The sequence below is a fragment of the Conger conger genome, chromosome 9 (assembly GCF_963514075.1).
Source record: "Conger conger chromosome 9, fConCon1.1, whole genome shotgun sequence".
NCBI classification, from domain to species: Eukaryota; Metazoa; Chordata; class Actinopteri; order Anguilliformes; family Congridae; genus Conger; species Conger conger.
This window is the reverse complement of record NC_083768.1, coordinates 9255467-9277640: the sequence shown is the minus strand read 5'-3', so window position 1 is coordinate 9277640 and position 22174 is coordinate 9255467. Positions and strand designations below refer to the sequence as shown.

General features: G+C 41.9%; 3 protein-coding genes across 3 annotated transcripts in view; all 3 read left to right on the top strand.

Moving 5' to 3' along the window:
- The first annotated feature begins 872 nt into the window (after positions 1–872).
- Positions 873–22174, top strand: part of LOC133137939 (receptor activity-modifying protein 3-like) — a 47412-nt gene continuing 26110 nt past the window's right edge. The window contains exon 1 of the mRNA XM_061256363.1: positions 873–930. The gene's annotated coding sequence lies outside the window, so the exon portion shown is untranslated. The remainder of the gene's footprint in view (positions 931–22174) is intronic.
- On the top strand, positions 8688–9396 carry LOC133137938 (zinc-binding protein A33-like). The gene has a single exon (XM_061256360.1). It carries the CDS (start codon positions 8735–8737, stop codon positions 9278–9280), a length of 546 nt encoding a protein of 181 aa, XP_061112344.1. The 5' UTR covers positions 8688–8734; the 3' UTR covers positions 9281–9396.
- Positions 14751–17924, top strand: LOC133136758 (zinc-binding protein A33-like). Its single transcript, XM_061254474.1, has 6 exons — positions 14751–15158; positions 16085–16180; positions 16302–16532; positions 16740–16762; positions 16842–16960; positions 17371–17924. Exons 1-6 carry the CDS (start codon positions 14751–14753, stop codon positions 17922–17924), a joined length of 1431 nt encoding a protein of 476 aa, XP_061110458.1.

The following is a 22174-nucleotide window of genomic DNA, read 5'->3' as shown; positions in this document are numbered from 1 at the left end:
AGTTCTAAAAAAAAGTTCTGAAAACATTTGCAGATTTTATGAAAGTTGTGTCTTCTAATGTGTTCTGAGTGAGACATCATGGAGGTTTTAATCAATCTTCCTACCAGCCTTACTTGTATTTTATGTTCTAACACGTCCTATTTTAAAGATGTTGGCTCTTGGTATTTGTTCGCTGTTGCCAGCTGGTTATCTGCTGTGCCTTTTTCCTCTGATAAGGACCTGTGAACTTTGTGTTCATGTTTTTACGCCATTCATGGTGGAATCTCTTACTATACCGGAGAGTAGCACACATAAAAATGAATACTCAGGACAGCATTCATGAATGAAAAGACAAATGAGCAAATGAGCCTTTCATTGCCACCATCGCTGGTCAATCGGCTCCTGTGGACTCCACGGTAAAACATCGAATGAAGGGTCCTCCTCTGACTCCACTCTGTGTGAGTTTAGCTGAGGTCCGCAGTGTGAGAAGAAGAGGCTGGCGACACCACGAGTTTCGGAGCGGAAAGGCGGTTGGGCCCGTGGGTGCGCTCAATGGGTGGGAATTGGACATGGCCAGCCCCATGTTTGGGGCTACATTTAGCCCTCAAAATAAAATGAATAGCAGACATATGGCGGGAGCAGGAGGACTTTCTGCACATGGCCTTGCTGGGGTTCACCTGCTGGCCGACGAGGAGCTGCTGGAGCCATTGAATAATGAAATAAAAGAAGGCAGGTTCTATGTCTGGCTTCTTTTATTTCATATTCTGATGTTAGGGTAGAAAAATAAATAAATGGCAATATCAAATCTAATGTCATCTGCTCATCAAATTGCAATTTATTGTCTACTTTTATTTGGCCCACATTCTGGCACTCATAACAGGACCCTGGCTGTTGATTCAGGAGAGCTTAGACCAATACACATTCTCCTAGTGGACACATTCTCTGTCAGTGGTGAGTCGCAGTGTGCAAGTCTTCGTCAATTTCAAGATGGTATTCACCACACCTGCGTCGTAAAGGGACAGACCGGCCACCCACTTTCGCAAAACGATAACGTTACTAACTCTTGCTTGAGCTCCTCCTTTCCCCCACATTGTAAACATCGAAGTCAACCTTTGTTGACGCCAAATCTGATACTAGCTCTTTACCTTGAGTCGTACACGCGCAATTGCGGTAACTTATTTAACATGATAGCTATATTGATGTTGTTCCATGCAAGTTAGCTAATGGTTGCTAGTTAGTGAAACAACTTCTAGTCTAGATAGTATAACTAACGTTGCCGTTAGATAGCTAGCATACACAGTCCAAATCATATGAGTCTTACTTAGCGTTGGCTAAGTTAGGTTAGCTAGCTACTGTTAAATAGTTAAATGAACGACCACACTCACGACAAAAATTATTAAGGCAGCCCACGTCTATCAACTTTGCTCGGAATTTCATTTTCAATTGATTGCGCCTGTAATATTGTATTAGTTAATATTTTTTATAACTAATTTCGTCAGATACTGTCTTGTGAGGGAAGTTTAAACTGTGGCGCTTAAGGTACGGCGTCATGAATTGTCCCCAAGAAAACAAAACACTGGCGTATACCGTCGTGCCGTGTAGTTTTAACACGGCATTTTAAACATATCCACGGGAGGGCGCTGCAGCACTTCTCAACTAATATTTCAGCATGGTCACAACCGGGAGAACTAACAAGTTGAAATGAGAATTGTATTCCTGGTAAAAAAAAATTATAATAAATGAACAGGGAAACCAACACTGGATAAGATCGATGTACGGATAACACGTTAAATACATCTGGATCTTCTAAAAAAATCATCTAAAATAAACAAATAGATAAATAAATAAATACATGAACAAAGAAATAACATGAATGCTGTGTGAGAACTTGAACTAGTCTCTAAACTGGTTTTAATTCACAAGATTAAACTGGTGTGTTTATGCTCATGCAATGTTACCGGATGCATATTTTATTCCACAAAGGTATTATTCAAACAATCTCATCTATAATTTGTTGAAAAACAGAACCAAACAAACATAAATCCACATAAAGTGTAGTGTGTGGAGTTTGCATGTTCTCCCCGTGTTTGCATGGGTTTCTTCCGGGTACTCCGGTTTCCTCCCACAGTCCAAAGACATGTAGGATAGGCTGATTGGAGAGTCTAAATTGCCGGTGGGTACGTGTGTGTGTCTGTGTGAATGGTGTGTGTGCCCTGAAAAGGTCATGTCTGTAATGACAGTTCAACTCCGTCCATCTGAACAGGGAAATCAAACTTAACGCACAAAAAAACAATCACTTAGCCCTTTGAAAAGTAGGTAAAAAAAAAAAGAATTCCACTCATATATTTGTGATCTCACACCTTACCCATCTGCACCCGATAATCACCACACCTCTTTGCAAAGGACACACATTTCCTACATGTTTGAGAATCTTCCAGGTAGTGTTTACTCAGAGACTGCAGGAGGAAGTAAATCAAAGGATATGGTAAATGATTGGTATTTATATAGCACCTTTATCCAAAGCGCTATACAATTGATTCATACACACACTCACACACCAACAGCAATTGGCTGCCATGCAAGGCACCGACCAGCTCATCAGCAGCATTTAGGGGTTAGGTATCTTGCTCAGGGACACTTCGACACAGCCCGTGCGGGGGATCGAACCGGCAACCCTCCGACTGCCAGACGACTGCTCTTACTGCCTGAGCCATGTCACCCCAGTGTGGCAGTGTGTCGCCCAAGATATGACACATGGCACTCTGCAAAGCAATTCAAAAAATTTACTTTGAGCATCGTCTGAATTAAGATGCATTTAGTGTTGCTTTCAGCTATTGCTAAGCTGGTCATCAGCTCCTCAGTGAATTACACACAGAAACAAACATGGATGTGTATCACTTCTCTAGTTGTCACCTTCTTTCCCTCAATATGCTTTTGTTGTGAATGAGCTCTACTTGTTCAGTAAAGTTTATTAGAGAGGATCAGCTTATTCTTTCTTTGACTATTTTAATGACTTTTTTGTGAAGCAGATTTCATTTTCGGGGATGCAATGTGCTATACACGTAAAAATTGACCTTCAGTGGCACATTACTGCACCCTGTAAATCTGTCCACTGCATTCAGATTGAGTAACATCAACTCACATCATCTCTGTAAATGACAGAATACAAACACACTCAATGATTTATCACAGACTGAGAACAACAAACCTGATCTGCAAGATTGTTGTGTTTTTGAAGCACATAAGGTGTGTTCTATTCTGAGGTTTCAGCATAAGTGAAAATATCAGACTGAGAGACTGAGAGACCGTGAAATGGCAGCTCAAGCTTTGATACCTGAGGATGAGCTCCGTTGTTCTGTATGTGCAGATATTTTTAAAGAGCCTGTTGTCCTAAAATGTAGCCACAGCTTCTGCAGAGTGTGTCTCCAGCAGTACTGGAAAGAGAAGGGCTCTCGAAAGTGTCCCATCTGCAGGAGAAAGGCTACTATGGATTCTCCTCAAAACCTGGCCTTAAGAAGCATTGTGGAATCCTACTTAAAACAGAAGACTAACAAAGGAACTGCACACAAGAGTGAGGCTCGCTGTAGTCTTCATGGGGAGAAACTTCTATTATTCTGCAAACACGACAAAGAAACTCTCTGTCTCGTCTGCCACATTTCAAAAAAACACACAAACCACCCGGTCTGTCCAGTGGAAGAGGCTGTGCTGGATCTTAAGGTAATCACTTTTTTTAAAACAACAACTTTGTATTCTCAAGAAACATGTCGATATGAGTACAAAGTCTCGTAGATCACACAGGTCCAGTTATGATGAAGCTAATATTATACAGTATATACTGTTAACTACTAGGAGAGAGAGCTGAGCAACAACCAGGAAGTAAAGAAATCCACAAAAAGTATACAACCAGAGGAGATGAGACCTATATCCTATTCTCTCAAAAAGGATCGCTGTGTTACAAAGGGAGTTTTTTCTTGTGTTCTCCTTTAGAAGACATGTAGGTGTGTTAAATATTACACACTATTTCTTGTTTTTAACAGATCTGTTGTGTGTGAATGTACCAGAAAATCAATACGATTGATTTATTGTACCAATAAATCAAACCAATTTTACAAATGCTTCCACATTTCTTAAATTCTGCAATATTATATATAACATACAACCCAGTATAATAGACGCTTTTTAATCCCATATGCTGAAAATTCCGACTGGTTTCATAGTACTGAAAATGCACAAAAATATAGAATGTTATGATGCGCTATAAGTCTATTTCTGTGATCTTTACTGGAGTTGTGGTGCAGTACCAGTTTGGACCACTGGATTACATTTTTTTACATTTTTGTCATTTGGCAGACGCTTTTAATCCAAAGCGATTTACAAGTGCATAGGTTCTACCACAAGTCAAAGCATCACATCCATAACTAGGAAAATACACATGGAATGCTGTTCTAAACATATAGTCGTCATCATAAGTGCATATATATATATATACATTTTTTTTGGGTTAGACAAGGAGGATAGGGATATCAGAAAGGGGGGGCGGGGGAAATCAGGAGGGAGGACTAAGGTAGGTAGTAAGGAGTTTGAAAAGGTGTGTTTTGAGTCTGCGTCGAAATAGGGGGAGGGATTCTGCTGTCCTGACATTGGTAGGCAAGTCATTCCACCACTGAGGAACCAGAACGGAAAACAGGCGTGAACGTGCAGCTCGACCGCCAGGTGCACATAGAGAGGGAACAATAAGGTGACCAGAGCTGGCAGACCGGAATGGTCTAGCTGGGGAGTAGGGAGTGATCAAGGATTGTATGTAAGGTGGGGCAGTCCCCTTAGCAGCCTGAAATGCCAACACTAGGGCCTTGAATCAGATGCGTGCGGCAATAGGAAGCCAGTGGAGGCCAATGAGAAGCGGGGTGACATGAGCCGACCTGGGCTGACTGGTGATCAGGCGGGCTGCAGCATTCTGGACCAGCTGGAGGGGCTTGATGGCACACGCTGGGAGACCGGCTAGGAGGGAGTTGCAGTAATCCAGGCGGGAAATGACGAGCGCCTGGACTAGGAGCTGGGTGGCTTTCTCCGTCAGGAGATGACGGATACGGCGTATATTATACAGAAAGAACCTGCAGGTTCTGGCAGTGGAGGATACTTGTGGAGCCAGGGTAAGGCAGTTATCAAGAGTCACCCCAAGATTCTTTGCCGTACGGGAGGAGGAAACTACAAAGTCCTCAACAGTCAGTGAGAGGTCAATTGACGGAGAGGACTTAGCAGGGATGTAGAGACGCTCAGTTTTGTGAGTGATGAGGGGGGTGGGGGCAGAAGAGAAGAGAAGGTTGAAAACAGTTTGCGGGGATTAGAGGTGGCCGCGTTAATTTTCGAGTGAAAGAAGGAAGATTTAGCTAGAGAGACAGAGGAATGGAAAGATGATAAGAGGGCATAGAAGGAAGCTATATCACTGGGGAGACAGGACCTTTTCCATTTTCTCTCCGCTGCCCGCAGTTCGGTTCGGACAGCTCGTAGAGCATCAGAAAGCCAAGGACTGGGGGGGGAGGCCCGAGCTAATTTTGTGGTGAAGGGACACAGAGAGTCAAAGGAAGATGAGAGGGAGGACATGAGAGTTGTAGCAGCATCATCGGGAGACAGTCGAGAGAAAGACTCCACGGATGGTAGGGAGGAAAGGAATGTAGATGAGAGGGTGGAGGGAGAGAGGTGACAGTGGATGGTGGGAGAGATGGATGGGTGTTAGAGGAGAGTGGAAGAGAAAAAGAGATGAAGGAGTGGTTAGATATATGGAGTGGTGTTACAGAGAGGTTGGTTGTTGTGCAGCTCCTTGTGAAGATGAGGTCAAGAAGGTTGCCTGCTTTGTGGGTGGGAGGGGAAAGAGTGAGGGTAAGGTCAAAAGAAGAAAGGAGGGAGAGAAAGGTGGACTCTGAGTTGAGGTTGAAGTCACCCAGGAGGATCAGGGGGGTGTCATTGACTGGTGAGGAGCTAAGGTGGATGTCCATCTCATCCAAGAAGCTCCCCAGAGGACCCGGGGGGCGATAAACAACAATAATAAACAGTTTGCACGGCAAAGTAACAGAAACCGCATGAAATTCAAAAGAGGAGAAGGTGAAGGATGAGGAGAAGACCTGTGCCACCTCCTCTGCCAGAGGTTCTGGGTGTGTGGGAAAAAGAGAAGGCAGAGGAAAGGGCAGCCGGGGTGGCCGTGTTCTTTGGTGAGAGCCACGTTTCAGTTAAAGCAAGAAAGTCAAGGTTGAGGTGGGAGGCATAGGCAGATATGAAGTCTGCTTTCTGGACGACGGACTGGCAGTTCCAGAGGCCACCAGCCACACAGAGATCAATACCAGCGGATCTGGGAGGGAAGATGAGGTTTGAGATATTCTGCCCATGTTGGCGGGAGGCGAACCTCCTACCTGACTGGGACCTGGGGAGAGGAGAGAGGACAGGGATGGGAAGGAAACACATGGAGGGAACTAGGGAGGACAAGAGGAATACTACGTAGTGAAATGAGGGCAGGCAGCAAAAACAAAAACACTCATCAGGCTCTCAGACAGCCTGGATGGACACCCGTAGATAGACACCCTCGACTTTGTACGCCTGCGACTTCGTATGCCGAAGCTGCCGCACCCAGCTGCCGCTGGTGCGCTACACAACTGCTTAAATAACAGTGACGCTGAATACAGAAAATGCTACCAACCCACTGCAGAACACTAATGCACACTGAAGTGAGTTCAGGCGTGCCAGTAATAATACCCTAAGCAGGGTGCAAACTATTGGCTCCTCCTACAACAAAAGCTGTGGCCTACCAGCCTGTAAAAACAATAGCCTAACTCAATAGCCTATGGATGGTGGTGTGGTCGGTGTACAGTATTTTCAGCCTATTTACTCACAGGTGTAATCATTTGTGTGCAATCGGACCGCACCCTTGATGAATCCTCCTCTCACTGCATTCAGGAGCTTCTGTGAAATTTGCGTTATGCTGAAGCTGGTAAACGGTATCGCTGGTGCACTGAGGAAAGAGTTTGTGGGAGTCTAACTCTCCCTTTGTTAGAATACTCTTCTATTTTCACTGAGAACAGTGTTATGTCTTAGTTTATTTGCTGTAAGGTTTCCTTTTTCACTTGTTTGGGATCTATATAAGTTCACCTTCTTTATCCTTCCCTTTGTGTGAAGTTTTTCCCCGGTGCGGTAGTTCTCATTTAACGGTCATTCTTACTTTTTATCTTCATTTTCCTGTCCCTTTAGTCTGCTTTGCAGATTTAGTGGTTGTTTGTGAACCGCTTTTAGGAACCCTGGTGTCTGCGCTTGGTCTAACACCCCACACCCCACCTCACAACTACATTTCTCTTGTACTTAAAAAGTTATAATGATCTTGACTCAGGGGTATTACTGTGCCACTTGTGTCTTTCTGCAAGTGACAACTGGTTCATATCACTGCAGGAGGAACTCAAGCCTGGACTTAATCTCATTAAAGAAAAACTGAAGATCTTCACTAAGAATGAAGAAGAGTGTAAGAAAACCGCAGAACACATTAGGGTAAGTAAAGCTGACTCGGAATTATTTTAAAGTGCACAAACAATTTGAAAAGTATTCTGTTTAGTTTGAACAGAATAGTTACAATATTCAGTTTTAACATTGTGTGTTGATTGCAGAGTCAAACGCAGCACACAGAGGGGCAGATAAAGGCTGCACCAGTTCCTACGAGAGGAAAGGAGGCCAGACTAGCTGTACTGAAGGAGGAAGGGGAGGTGAAGAGTTGGATCATGGAGGAGAAATTGGCAGACATCACAAGACACATCTCCACCCTTACAGACAAAATCACCGCTATAGAGAAGGCCATGGACATTGAAGACGCTTCCTTTTTAAAGGTAGGACCATGATTTACTGACAGTGTTCTGGGTTTATCATGTTCCATTCATATTGAGATGTGCAGTTTCTCACTATGATATCAGTATCAGTATCAGTGGCCATTTTCAATAGCTGGTCAGTAAAGCAAGGCCTCACCAGCAAAATAGGGAATATGACAAACTGCTAAGAAGAAACATTTGTACATGCATACATGCATCACAATTATGCTGTTGTGTTTTTCAGAGCTACCAGAACATCAAAGACAGGTATGGAGACACTCACCTCATTTCCATGTCTAAGTCACTTCTTTCCCTCAGCTTGACTGACTCCTGCCTGTCGTTACAGAGCCCAGTGCACACTGCAGGACCCAGAGCTGCTCTCAGGGGCACTGATAGATGTGGCCAAACACCTGGGCAACCTGAAGTTCAGAGTCTGGGAGAAGATGCTGGGGATGGTGCAGAACAGTGAGTATCTGGGGCAAATGGGGACAACATTGTTTTCTGGAAGCATTTACTGAACACGTAGGACTGATGGAACAGGCTGTATATTGAAATGATGTGAAAGAAAAATTTAGTCACTCAGATACAGTTCCTCCAAGCGTACGAACATCCTGTGGGCTGCAGCACACTTGGAACACCAGCAAACACAGAATTAACCATTTAAAACCCACTTACTAATATGGTTTATTAGCTGTGTGAATTGTCCATGAAATTTGCCATCAGCTGTGTTTTATTCATTTTTAAATTGCAAATGGGTTTTATATATTTTTAAAAGATCGGTAAAACTACAATATTAGAATCTTTCATTGTAAGATTGAAAATACTGTGTTTATGAGATAATCTGAAAAGAGTATTTGACATGTGGCTGAACTTTCAGTCTTTTAGCAATAAAGAAATTCTTTATTTCAGCTCCTGTGATGCTGGACCCCAACACTGCAAGTGCCAATCTCTCTCTCTCTGATGATCTGACCACTGTGAGACTCACAGATACAGCACAGAACTGTCCTGACAACCCAGAGAGGTTTTACCCCTGTGTGGACGTGCTGGGATCTGAGGGGTTTACCTCAGGGAAGCACAGCTGGGAGGTGAAGGTTGGGAGTAAAACTGCTTGGACTATAGGAGTGGTGAAAGAGTCCATCATTAGGAAGGGAAGTATAACACTGAACACAGAGAATGGATTCTGGGTCTTTTCCCTGTGGAATGGTGATGAGTACCAAGCAGGAGGTACTGTGCTCACACTGGAGAGGAAACCACAGAGCATCAGAGTGCAGCTGGACTATGACGGGGGGGAGGTGTCCTTCTTTGACTCCAGTGACATGGCCCACATTCACACTTTGGAAGACACGTTTACTGAGAGATTGTTCCCATACTTCTCTCCTCATGTGAAAGATGGTGGTTGGAATGACGCCCCCCTGCAAATATGTCCAGGAAAGGTTTCTGTAACAGTGACATCATCCCAGTGAAGCAGTTTGCTAAAAAAAGAAAAGAAAAATGAAGAAACAAGAGATGTTGTACTTGTAAGGAATCTGGGTTTTTTCTAATCCGCCTCAGCATGCCTGGTTGTTGACATGAATTGTGATTAAGGAGGGGTTTTCCATGGCCTATCAGAACCAAATCGGAGCACACACACAAAGACGTATAGAATTAATTATTTTGTGAGTTTATTTCATATAATGTTCTTGCACAAAACAGATGTGGTTAAATCAAATGTTTTTATACCTGATGAGTGTCTTTCCATTTTAGCCGGGTTCATAAGGCAGTGTACAGACTTGCCTGCACTCCTGCCATCGACGTCAAACTTTGACTTTTCATTCCTTATACTTGGCTGACAATTATTGTGTGACAATTGTTAGTATTGTAATTATAAGTTCTAATTAAATCACTGGAATTGGCAAGTAATCGCCAAGCTCTGGCTGACTGTTTCTCATCTCTATCTGTCTCACACGGGGAGTGTTTTCAAGCCACTGTTGCTCTTGTGGGGGTCTCGGCCAAGCTTTTCTGTGAAGTGTATTAGGAAAAACATTTGTAAAATGCAACAAAACAAATAAGCATTCTCGTTCATCAATGAATGTTACAGAATCTAAATAGCAAAACAGGACTCCAGGTAATGAAAACAGAATTATTTCAAAGAATAAGGTTTATACACTCAGTGAGCAATTTATTAGGTAGACCAGCTTGTTCATGCAAATATCCAATCAGCCAATTATGTGGCTGCAACTAAATGCACATAACTGACGTTGTCAAATGTCAAAATGGAGAATAAATTTGATCTCAGTGACTTTGACAGTGGAATGATTGTTGATGTCAGAGTGGATTGAGTATCTGAGAAACTGCTGATCTCTTTTGACATGCAACAGTCTCGAGAGTTTGCAGTGAATGGTGCAAAAAAACTAAAAACATCCAGTGAGCAGCAGTTCTGCAGGCAAAAATGTGTTGTCAATGAGAGGTCAGAGAAGGGCCAGACTGGTCAAAGCTGACAGGAATGTGCCAGTAATGCAAATAACCACACATTACGACAGTGGTATGCAGAAGAGCATCTCTGAACAGACATCGCATCAAACCCCTAAGTGGATAGGCCACAGCTGCAGAAGAAAAAAAAAATCTAATAAATACCTAATAAAGTGCTCATTGAGTGTATGTAGTCTTTAACTTAAATCCCTTTGTTTATTGTAGAGTGTACTTGTACCAACATACAGTACAGCATATCCTTCAGCTTGATGAAAGCTTCAGGGCATTTTCATAAGCACTGAACTTCCTGAACTTCACAGAACAGGTAAATGAACATTTATGTAGTCAAGGTTTCCTACATTCTTGCATAAATTTGGATTGTTTGCTCGATAGTCAGGGAGTGCAAAGCAAAACAGGGCTGAGCGTTATCACCACTGTAGAGGGGAGACTACTGAAGGCCCGGGTGTAGATCCAGTGGAACACTACCACTGCACCCCCCAGAGCAGTGAGGTCACACACCTCTGTGCACCCAGCAAACCTGCTGGAGTTCAGGCTGTGAAAAGTCTCTCATAAGCTAACCCTGAAGGCTCTCTCAGGACACACAGTACAGCAGGGATAATGGAGACAGCACATAACTGCACTTACATACACACACACACACACCACTGGTGTGACTGAGGAAAGTTAGCAGGTTCCACATGGAGCTGAAGATGAGTGGAGCCCGAATGGCCGCTGGTGCTGGTTGCACAGTGGAGCCGGAATGGCCGCTGGTGCTGGTTCCACAGTGGAGCCGGAATGGCCGCTGGTGCTGGTTCCACAGTGCAGCCTGAATGGCTGCAGGCCCCATGTGCATCATCTGTCCTTCAACCACAGTTTCAGTGCCTCTCCGGTGTCTCGTATCCCAGAATCCTCTTCTCTGGCCACTGCGGGGATGAAGTACTGCAGAGAGACGTCCTCCTTCAGCAGAATGAATCCCCTTGTTGACAATGTCTGGGTTTTTTTTTTTGGGGGGGGGGGGGGGGTGGAGAAATAAGTTGGCATTTGTCAATGAACTAAAATCAATAGCCGATATTAACACGGTGCTCAAAACTGTAGTTCTAAAACTGGATGTAAAATTGGAATAAGCAGATTCTGAAAACATTTGCTGATTTTATGAAAGTTGTGTCTTCTAATGTGTTCTGAGTGAGACATCTTGGAGGTTTTAATCAATCTTCCTCCCAGCCTTACTTGTATTTTACGTTCTAACACATCCTATTTTAAAGATGGTGGCTCTTGGTATTTATTCACTGTTGCCAGCTGGTTATCTGCTGTGCCTTTTTCCTCTGATAAGGACCTGTGAACTTTGTGTTCGCTGGAGCCATTGAATCATGAAATAAAAGAAGGCATGTTCTGTCTGCCTTCTTTTATTTCATATTCTGATGTTAGGGTAGAAAATAAATAAATGCCAATATCAAATCTAATGTCTTCTGCTAATCACATAGCAATTTATTGTCTCCTTTTATTTGGCCCACATTTTGGCACTCATAACAGGACTCTGGCTATTGATTCAGGAGAGTTTAGACCAATACACATTCTCCAAGAAACAGTTCTGTGTCCCAGTTCCACCTTCTGACCCAACCCAACCCAACCAAGCCTAACCAGCTTCACAGCCTCCCCCACACAAGTGTACGCAGGTCTGAGGATGACACTGTTTTTATTATTATTATTATTATTATTATTATTATTATTATTATTAATAATAATAATAATGTATAGCAACTACGCTAAGTGCTTCGATTAATAAAAGTCAAGGCCGTTGATTAGATGGCAAAACGTTCCCGGAGTCTGAATATGGATATTACCTGCGGTAACTCGCACCACATACTGACGCCACCATTGGCCACTTTGTCAGAAAGCATGAAAAACAGGTTGTCAGTGGTGAGTCGCAGCGTGCAAGTCTTCGTCAATTTCGAGATGGTATTCACCACACCTGCGTAGTAAAGGGACAGACCGGCCACCCACTTTCGCAAAACGATAAAGTTACTCACTCAAATCTGATACTGGCTCTTTACCCGAGTCGTACACGCGCAATTGCGGCAACTTATTTAACCTGATAGCTATATTAACGTTGTTCCATGCATGTTAGCAAATGGTTGCTAATTAGATAAACAACTTCTAGTCTAGATAGTATAACTAACGAAGCCGTTAGATAGCTCGCATACAAATTTAATCAGTCCAAACCATATGAGCCTTACTTAGCGTTGGCTAAGTTAGGTTAGCTAGTTACTGTTAAATAGTTAAATTAACGACCACACGAGTAGAATTATTAAGGCAGCCCACGCCTATCATCTTTGCTCGGAATTTCATTTTCAATTAATTGTGCCTGCAATATTGTATTCGCTAATATTTTTTTATAACTAATTCCGTCAGACGCTGTCTTGTGAGGGAAGTTTAAACTGTGGCGCTTAAGGTACGGCGTCACGAATTGTCCCCAAGAAAACAAAACACTGGCGTATACCGTCGTGCCGTGTAGTTTTAACACGGTATTTTCAACATATCGACGGGAGGGCGCCACAGTAGCCTACTTCTGAACTAATATTTCAGCCTGGTCACAGCCGGGAGAATTAACAAACTAAAATGAGAAATTGTATTTCTGGTAAAAAAAATAAAAAAAAATGAACAAAATGGAAAACATAGACGGATAACACTGGATAAGATGGATACCGATAAGATGTACGGATAACAAGTTAAATACACCTGGATCTTCTAAAAAATCATCTAAAATAAACAAATAGATAAATAAAAAAATAAAAAAATACATGAACAAATAAATAACATGAATGTTGTGAGAGAACTTGAACTTGCCTCTAAACTGGTTTTAATTCACTAGATTAAACTGGTCCGTGGTCGGTGTGAAACGGTTCATTGCACATGCAATATTACCAGATGCAAAGGTATTATTCAAACAATAATATATATATATATATATAATGGATATATTATATAATTATATCTATAATTCGTTGAAAAACAGAACCAAGCAAACATAAATCCACATAAAGAGTAGGCCCTGTATTTGTCCTCGTGTATACAGCATGTATATTTGTATGTATATGTTACCTAAATACAACTTAAAATGTAAATTAGTAGCACATACACAATACGTTTTTAGAGTAAGCACTGAAAGGGTTTCTACAAAGGTGTTTTACCAAGGCTATATGTACTTCCAGCGTATATTATTATTATTATTATTATTATTATTATTATTATTATTATTAGAACTCACTTGAGTAAAGAGATTTTGTTGATGCAGACAACGTAACGCGTAGAATAAATTTTAATGCCTGCCACTTGCTTTTATAGTCGATATTGTGTCGCACTTCCTATTCAAGTGGGAAACTACAAGTATGATTTCCCTTTGTATTTCCATGACCGGTTTTGGACAGCCTTTTTACTGCTCAAAGTGTGCTGTACACTAAGTTCTGTTCTTAAAAGATATTCGTTTCCATTGGATATCCGCGAATCAGGGTAGAAGCGAATTCATGTAGAATGTTGAAAAGGGCCAGCACGGATGGTGCAGTGGGTAGCACTGCCGCCTCACAGCAAGGAGGTCCTGGGTTTGAATCCTGGTCAGCCGGGGCCTCTCTGTGTGGAGTTTGCATGTTCTCCCCGTGTTCACATGGGTTTCTTCTGGGTACTCCGGTTTCCTCCCACAGTCCAAAGATATGCAGGTTAGGCTGATTGGAGAGTCTAAATTGCCCGTGGGTATGAGTGTGTGAATGGTGTGTGTGCCCTGAAAAGGTCATGTCTGTAATGACAGTTCAACTCTGTCCATCTGAACAGGGAAATCACACTTAACGCACAAAAAACAATCACTCGGCCGTTTGAAGAGTAGGTTTTTTGTCATGTTTTTTTCAGTTAAGAACTGAACATTCCAGTCATATATTTGTGATCTCACACCTTACCCATCTGCACCCAATAGGCACCATACCTCTTTGCAAAGGACACACATTTCCTACGTGTTTAAGAATCATCCAGGTAGTGTTCACTCAGAGACTGCAGGAGGAAGTAAATCAAAGGATATGACACATGGCACTCTGCAAAGCAATTTAAAAAAATTACTTTAACCATAGTCTGAATTAAGATGCATTTAGTGTTGCGTTCAGATATCGCTAAGCTGGTCATCAGCTCCTCAGTGAATTACAAACACGGAAACAAACATGGATGTGTAACTCTTCTCTAGTTGTGTCACCTTCTTTCCCTCAATATGCTTTTGTTCTTACAGCGGATCAGCTTATTCTTTCTTTCACTATTTTACTGACTTTTAATTTTGTGTATGAAATCAACTCATATCATCTCTGTAAGTGAGAGAACACAAACACAGTCAAGACTTTATCACAGACTGAGAAAAGCAAACCTGATCTGCAAGAATATTGTGTTGCACACAAGGTGTGTTCAGTTTTGGGTATCAGCCAAACTGCAAGTATCAGACTGAGAGACCGTGAAATGGCAGCTCAAGCTTTGATACCTGAGGATGATCTCTGTTGTTCTGTATGTTTTGATATTTTTAAAGAGCCTGTTGTTCTAAAATGTAGCCACAGCTTCTGTAGAGTGTGTCTGGAGCAGTACTGGGAAGAGAAGAGCTCTCGAGAGTGTCCCATCTGCAGGAGAAAGGCCTCTATGGAGGAACTTCTTATAAACCTGGCCTTAAGAAGCATTGTGGAATCCTACTTAAAGCAGAAGACTGACAGAGAAACTGCACACAAGAGTGAGGCTCGCTGTAGTCTTCATGGGGAGAAACTTCTATTATTCTGCAAACATGACAAAGAAACTCTCTGTGTCGTCTGCCACACTTCAAAAAAACACACAAACCACCCAGTCTGCCCAGTGGAAGAGGCTGTACTGGATCTGAAGGTAATCACTTTATTTTTAAACATATTCTTGTGACGCATTTATACATAAGTAAAATGACCCTCTCAAAAAGGATCTGACACTCTTTTTTCTGCTACTGTCTGTTTTATTGATTGTCAAGTTAAAAATGACACAGTATTTGTTGGTTTTTAATGTACCTGTTGTGTATGTACAAGCAAATCAATATAATTGACTTATTATGCCAATACATCAAACCAACTTTACAAATTGCTTCCACATTTCTTAAAGTCTGCACTATTATATATAACGTACAACCCAGTATAATAGATGCTTTTTAAGCCTATATGCAGAAAATTCGGACTGGTTTCATAGTACTGAAAATGCGCAAAAATATAGAATGTTATGATTCGCTATAAGTCTATTTCTATGATCTTTACTGGAGTTGTAGCAGGGCTATTTGCCCCACGACTGGTGCAATCGGACTGCACCCTTGATAAACCCTCCTCACACTGCACTCAGGTGCTTCTGCGTAATTTGCATTATGCTGAAGCTGGTAAACGGTATGGCTGGTTCGCTGAAAAAAGAGTTTGAAGGAGTCTAACTCTCCATTTGTTAGTTTATTTGCTACAAGTTTTCCTTTTTCACTTGTTTGGGGTCTATTTAAGTTCACCTTCTTTATCCTTCCCTTTGTGTGAAGTTTTTCTCCGGTGGGGTAGTTTTTATTTCAAGGTCATTCTTACTTTTTATCTTCATTTTCCTGTCACTTGAGTCTGCTTTGCAGATTTAGTGGTTGTTTGTTTAGGAACCGCTTTTAGGAGCCCTGGTGTCTGCGTTTGGTCTAACACCCCACACCCCACCTCACAACTACATTTCTCTTGTACTTAAAAAGTTATGCTGATCTTGACTCAGGGGTATTACTGTGCCACTTGTGTCTTTCTGTAAGTGACAACTGGTTCATATCACTGCAGGAGGAACTCAAGCCTGCACTTAATCTCATTAAAGAAAAACTGAAGACGTTTACTGAGAATGAACAAGAGTGTAAGAAAACCGCAGAACACGTTAGGGTAAGTAAAGTTGCAAGGAATTATTTTTAAGTGCACAAAAAAGTATTCTTTTTAGTTTGTTGTGTTTGACATACAAAGCATAGTTACATTATTCAGGTTTAACATTGTGTGTTGATTGCAGAGTCAAACACAGCACACAGAGAGGCAGATAAAGGAAGACTTTGAAAAGCTGCACCAGTTCCTACGAGAGGAAGAGGAGGCCAGACTAGCTGTACTGAAGGAGGAAGGGGAGGTGAAGAGTCGGGTCATGGAAGAGAAATTGGCAGACATCACAAGACACATCTCCACACTTACAGACAAAATCACCACTATTGAGAAGGCCATGGACACTGAAGATGCCTCCCTTTTAAAGGTAGGAGCTTGATTGACTCTGGGTTTATCATGTTCCAGTCAAACTGAGATGTGTAGTTTCTCACTGTGATACAGAGTATCAGTGGCCATTTTCAATAACCACTGGGTCAGTAAAGTAAGGCCTCACCAGTAAAATAGGGAATATTACAAACTGCGAATAAGAAACATTTGTACATGCATCACAATTATGCTGTTATGTGTTTTTCAGAGCTACAAGAACATCAAAGACAGGTATGGAGACACTCACCTCATTTCCATGTCTAAGTCACTACTTTCCCTCAGCTTGACTGACTCCTGCCTGTCGTTACAGAGCCCAGTGCACACTGCAGGACTCAGAGCTGCTCTCAGGGGCACTGATAGATGTGGCCAAACACCTGGGCAACCTGAAGTTCAGAGTCTGGGAGAAGATGCTGGGGACGGTGCAGTACAGTGAGTATCTGGGGCAGATACTGGGGCATTGTTTTCTGTAAGCATTTACTGAACACATAGGACTGATGGAACAGGCTGTATATTGAAATGATGTGAAAGAAAAATGAGTCACAGTGTATAGCCTGTGGGCTGCAGCAGAATCAGAACACCAGCAAACACAGAATTAACCATTTAAAACCCACTTACAATTCACACAGCTAATAAACCATATTAGTATGTGTGAAATTTGCCATCAACTGTGTTTTTAAAATGCAAGTGGGTTTTATTTTTAACACCCAAATATAAAAACTACAATATTAGAATCTTTCTTTATTATATAGAAAATTCTGTGCTTGTGAGCTAATCTGAATAGAGTATTTGACATGCGCCTGTTCTTTCAGTCTTTTAGATATCTACATTCTTTATTTCAGCTCCTGTGATGCTGGGCCCCAACACTGCATGTGCCTATCTCTCTCTCTCTGATGATCTGACCTCTGTGAGACACACAAGTGCAGCGCCGAACTGTCCTGACAACCCAGAGAGGTTTTCCCCTATTGTGATTGTGCTGGGATCTGAGGGGTTTGCCTCGGGGAAGCACAGCTGGGAGGTGAAGGTTGGGAGTAAAACTGCCTGGGATTTAGGAGTGGTGAAAGAGTCCATCATTAGGAAGGGAAGAATAACACTCAACACAGAGAAAGGATTCTGGGTCTTTTCCCTGAGGAATGGTGATAAGTACAAAGCAGGAGGTACTACACTCACACTGGAGAGGAAACCCCAGAGCATCAGAGTGCAGCTGGACTATGACAGGGGGGAGGTGTCCTTCTTTGACTCCAGTGACATGGCCCACATTCACACTTTTGAAGACACGTTTACTGAGAGAATGTATCCATTATTTTCTCCTGGTTTGACAGATGGTGGTAGGAATGACGCCCCCCTGCAAATATGTCCAGCAAAGGTTTCTGTAACAGTGACATCATCCCAGTGAAGATGTTTGATAAAAATAAATGAAGAAACGCGAGATGTTGGACTTGTAAGGAATTTGGGTTGTTTCTAATCCGCCTCAGCATGCCTGGTTGTTGACATGAACTGAGGTAGAGCTGCTGGAAATGTGATGGAGGGGTTTCCCATGGCCTATCAGAACCCAGTGGGAGGCAGAACACACACTCTCTCGCGCACACACTCTCTCACACACAGTCTCTCTCTCACACTCACTCACACACACACACACACACACACACTCTCTCACACACAGTCTCTCGCACACACTCACACACTCTCACACACTCACTCACACACACACACACACACACACACACACACAATGACCATTTGGTTCCTGTAATCAGCTTCAGTGTGCATGGATGTTGATTTGGGGTGGTCAGAAGGCAGCACACATGCATACAGAGGTAACAATGATCATTTGATTCCCTGCCACATTATTGCTACATTTCATTCTGGGGAAGGGCTATAAAGCTGGGGCTTGAGCACTGCATTGTAATTTACCTGCCTGGCTTTTACCTGCTATGTTTCCTGCTGTAAAGGAGACTACTTTCACTTGTTAATATACATTGTTATTGATGTAAACTAAGACTTCACTTTAAAAAGGACCAAGTTCCGTCACTCTAAAGAAGTACGATAGAGGAAATCCATTTCATGACTATAATACATTTTCATTTCATTTTCACTTAATCATTAAATATTTTGTTGAGTTTATTTCATACAATGTTCATACATGAGACCGATGCACTCTTATGGTTAAATCAAAAGTTTTTATACCTGATCAGTGTAATTCCATTTTAGCCGGGTTCATAAGGCAGTGTACGGACTTGCCTGCACTCCTGCCATCAACGTCAAACTTTGACTTTTCATTCCTTATTCTTGACAATTATTAGTATTGTAATTATTAGTTGTAATTAAATCACTGGAATTGGCAAGTAATCACCAACTTTCGCTGACTGTTTCTCATCTCTATCTGTCTCACAGAGTGTTTTCAAGCCACTGTTGCTCTTCTGGGGGTTTTGGCCAAGCTTTTCTGTGAAGTATATTGTGAAAAACACACAAATGCAACAAAACAAATAAACAAGTTGATTTCATAGTATTCTTGTTCATCAATTAATGTTACAGAATCTAAACAGCCAAAAACTCCAGTTAATAAAAACAGAATTATTTCAAAGAATAAGTTTTATACACTCAGTGAGCAATTGATTAGGTAGATCAGCTTGTTTATGCAAATATCTAATCAGCCAATTATGTGTCTGCAACTAAATGCATAAAAGCGTGCAGATGTCAAATGTCAAAATGGAGAATAAATTTGATCTCAGTGACTTTGACAGTGGAATGATTGTTGATGTCAGAGTGGATTGAGTATCTGAGAAACTGCTGATCTCTTGGGATTTTCACATGCAACAGTCTCGAGAGTTTGCAGTGAATGGTGCAAAAAAACTAAAAACATCCAGTGAGCAGCAGTTCTGCAGGCAAAAATGTGTTGTTACTGAGAGGTCAGAGAAGGGCCAGACTGGTCGAAGCTGACAGGAAGGTGCCAGTAACGCAAATAACCACACATTACAACAGTGGTATGCAGAAGAGCATCTCTGGACACACAACACATCAAACCCCTAAGTGGATAGGCTACAGCTGCAGAAGACTTCAGTCTAAAAAACATGTCCAATAAAAACCTAATAAAGTGCTCAGTGAGTGTATATAGTCTTTAACTTAAATCCCTTTGTTTATTGTAGAGTGTACTTGTACCAACATACAGTATAGCATCTCCGTCAGTTTGGTGAAAGCTTCAGGGCATTTCCATGAGCACTGAACTTCCTGAACTTCACAGAACAGGTAAATGGACATTTATGGAGTCAAGGTTTCCTACATTCTTGCATGAATTTGGATTGTTTGCTCGATAGTCAGGGAGTGCAAAAGTAAAACAGGGCTGAGCGTAATCACCACTGTAGAGAGGAGACTACTGAACACTACCACTGCACCCCCCAGAGCAGTGAGGTCACACACCTCTGTGCACCCAGCAAACCTGCTGGTGTTCAGCCTGTGAAAACAGTCTCTCATAAGCTGACCCTGAAGGCTCTCTCAGGACACACAGTACAGCAGGGACAATGGAGACAGCACATAACTGCACTTTATCTTTCAGGTGTACGCATTGAGAAGGCCCAGAAGGTTAATGCAGAACCTACAGCCCAAAAGCCTTGACTGCATGTTTTAATGTACAGTACATTGGCTGCTCTAGTAAAATGAAATAAATCTTGGGGAGTAGAGACCAAATTAACCATGTTCCTAGGATGTTAGTGTCAGTGTGAAAGATATTAATAAGTTTAGTAATCAGTGCTTTCCCTCACTGTGAGCAGGTGTTGCATTGGTGGGCGGGGCTGGGGATACTTGGTTATTTAGTGCTCTGTGACATCCTTTATACTCAGGGAAAGTTTTCTAAAACTTTTCAGCCAAATATTCTGAAAGAAATATGAGGAAAAACTACTTTCAATTAAATGTGCAACAGACACTTTAAAACATATGTACATTTCAGAGGAATATACCATAAAAAGTCATATTACTTCCCATTTCAATTTTTTTAAAATGTCAGGTGCATTACCATTTTTGGCAATTATATAATTTTACAGTTATTTTGCAGTTCACTTCAAAGCACTTCAAGTTCACAGTTCATTATTAAAAAAATAATAATAATAATCAGTGTGCTTCCAATATCACACACACACACACACACACCCAATCCCTCATCTGTTGTTCACAGGTGACAGTCCACACATAAATCGCAGCAACAATACTGCCTAAAGTATCCTTCACTGTAGCTGGAAGTGACTTATCTGAGGCAGTCAAAATGCAATATAGTGTAGGGGAAAATTCTCAGAACAAAAGATCTCCCTCCTAAAAGCATGATAAACAATCACAAGTCAAAATCAGACTCCACCTTATTGAGCAGGCTGGTTCCTCCAAAACTCTCAACGATGTATGCTAAAAGTGTATCAATATATCCATATTAAAGTATGATATGTACCCTGTGTAGTTTCAAACTGATTAACTGCTAAATTGTGCTAGAATTACACAGTGACCCATATGTAACCAAAGTTTAATAAAAGCTGCCAGCTGGGAGGGGAGACGTCTCAAACTGTCAAGGACACGAGCAAAGCGAGATATGCCTTTACAGCTGGTTTCTCTGGGACTCTCGATGTTTTATGCCAGAAGTGTATCTATATGCAAGTGACTTATAATCAATATATCCCATGTACGCTGCTTGTTATCAAATCAAATGAACCTAGAACATTAATTATAGCTGAGCTTATGAAAACGCAAGAAACCACAGTGAAAACTGTTGAAATGAGAGCAAAGAATGCAATGAATGCAACGTACATTTACTCACTTAGAAGAGAATAATGAATCAAATGTTTAGTATGTCTGTATATTTTCAAGGATTACTGCTGCTTAGTTCGTATCGAAAGATACAGAGTGACGTGTATGGATGACATGTGTATTAGAGGGGGGGCATTCAGAACTTTAGGAGGTCTGGTAGTTTTCCACTCTGCCAAGAGCAGGTGCGGGGTGAAGTGAGGGCAGGGGGAGTCCTGAACTTTGTTCGTAGTTGGCAGAATGCCCTGAACTTTGTACAGAGCTGGCAGAGCATAAGGGTATGACATTATAAAATGGGTGTAAAAATGATAGTCGGGGTTCAGTTCTGGAGAACTGATCCGGCTTTGTGCACGTGCGCTAATAAAGTCTGATTTTCCTGAAGAATTTGCTGCCGTGGTGTCGTCTTTTCCCTCGTGAAGATGTTTTTCGACAAATTGAAGATTTGGACTCTGTCGTTTCCTAGACACGACAGTACAAAAGGAGCAGGCAGGAGAATAATAACTGGACGTTGAAAAAGTCGAAACCAACGAAACAAGAAAGGCAAACAAAACAGAAGGGCAAGGCAAACTGTAATCAGGCAAAAGGGTGTCTCAAGAATCTCTACAAACTGGCGTACTAGGAATTCGGCACAGAACGGGGATCAACGATCTGACAAAGAACAAAGCAGAGACTAAGGGAAGGTGACAATCTAGGCGGGGCTTGGGAGAAAGGTGGGCTAACAAATAGACAACAGGTGGGAAACATGATAGGGTAATAATACAATTGCAGGGGGGAGAAGAGAACGCGGATTGGATGCACGAAAACACGCATGTAAAACATACGGCTCCGGATTAGGGAGTAGATATTTGCATAGATTGAAGACAG

Coding starts and splice junctions, on each gene's coding strand:
- LOC133137938 (XM_061256360.1), top strand. CDS start 8,735: ATGCTGGACCCCAACACTGCAAGTGCCAATCTCTCTCTCTCTGATGAT.
- LOC133136758 (XM_061254474.1), top strand. CDS start 14,751: ATGGCAGCTCAAGCTTTGATACCTGAGGATGATCTCTGTTGTTCTGTA. Junction 16,533..16,739: donor AAGATGCCTCCCTTTTAAAG/GTAGGAGCTTGA, acceptor TGTGTTTTTCAG/AGCTACAAGAACATCAAAGA. Junction 16,961..17,370: donor GCTGGGGACGGTGCAGTACA/GTGAGTATCTGG, acceptor TCTTTATTTCAG/CTCCTGTGATGCTGGGCCCC.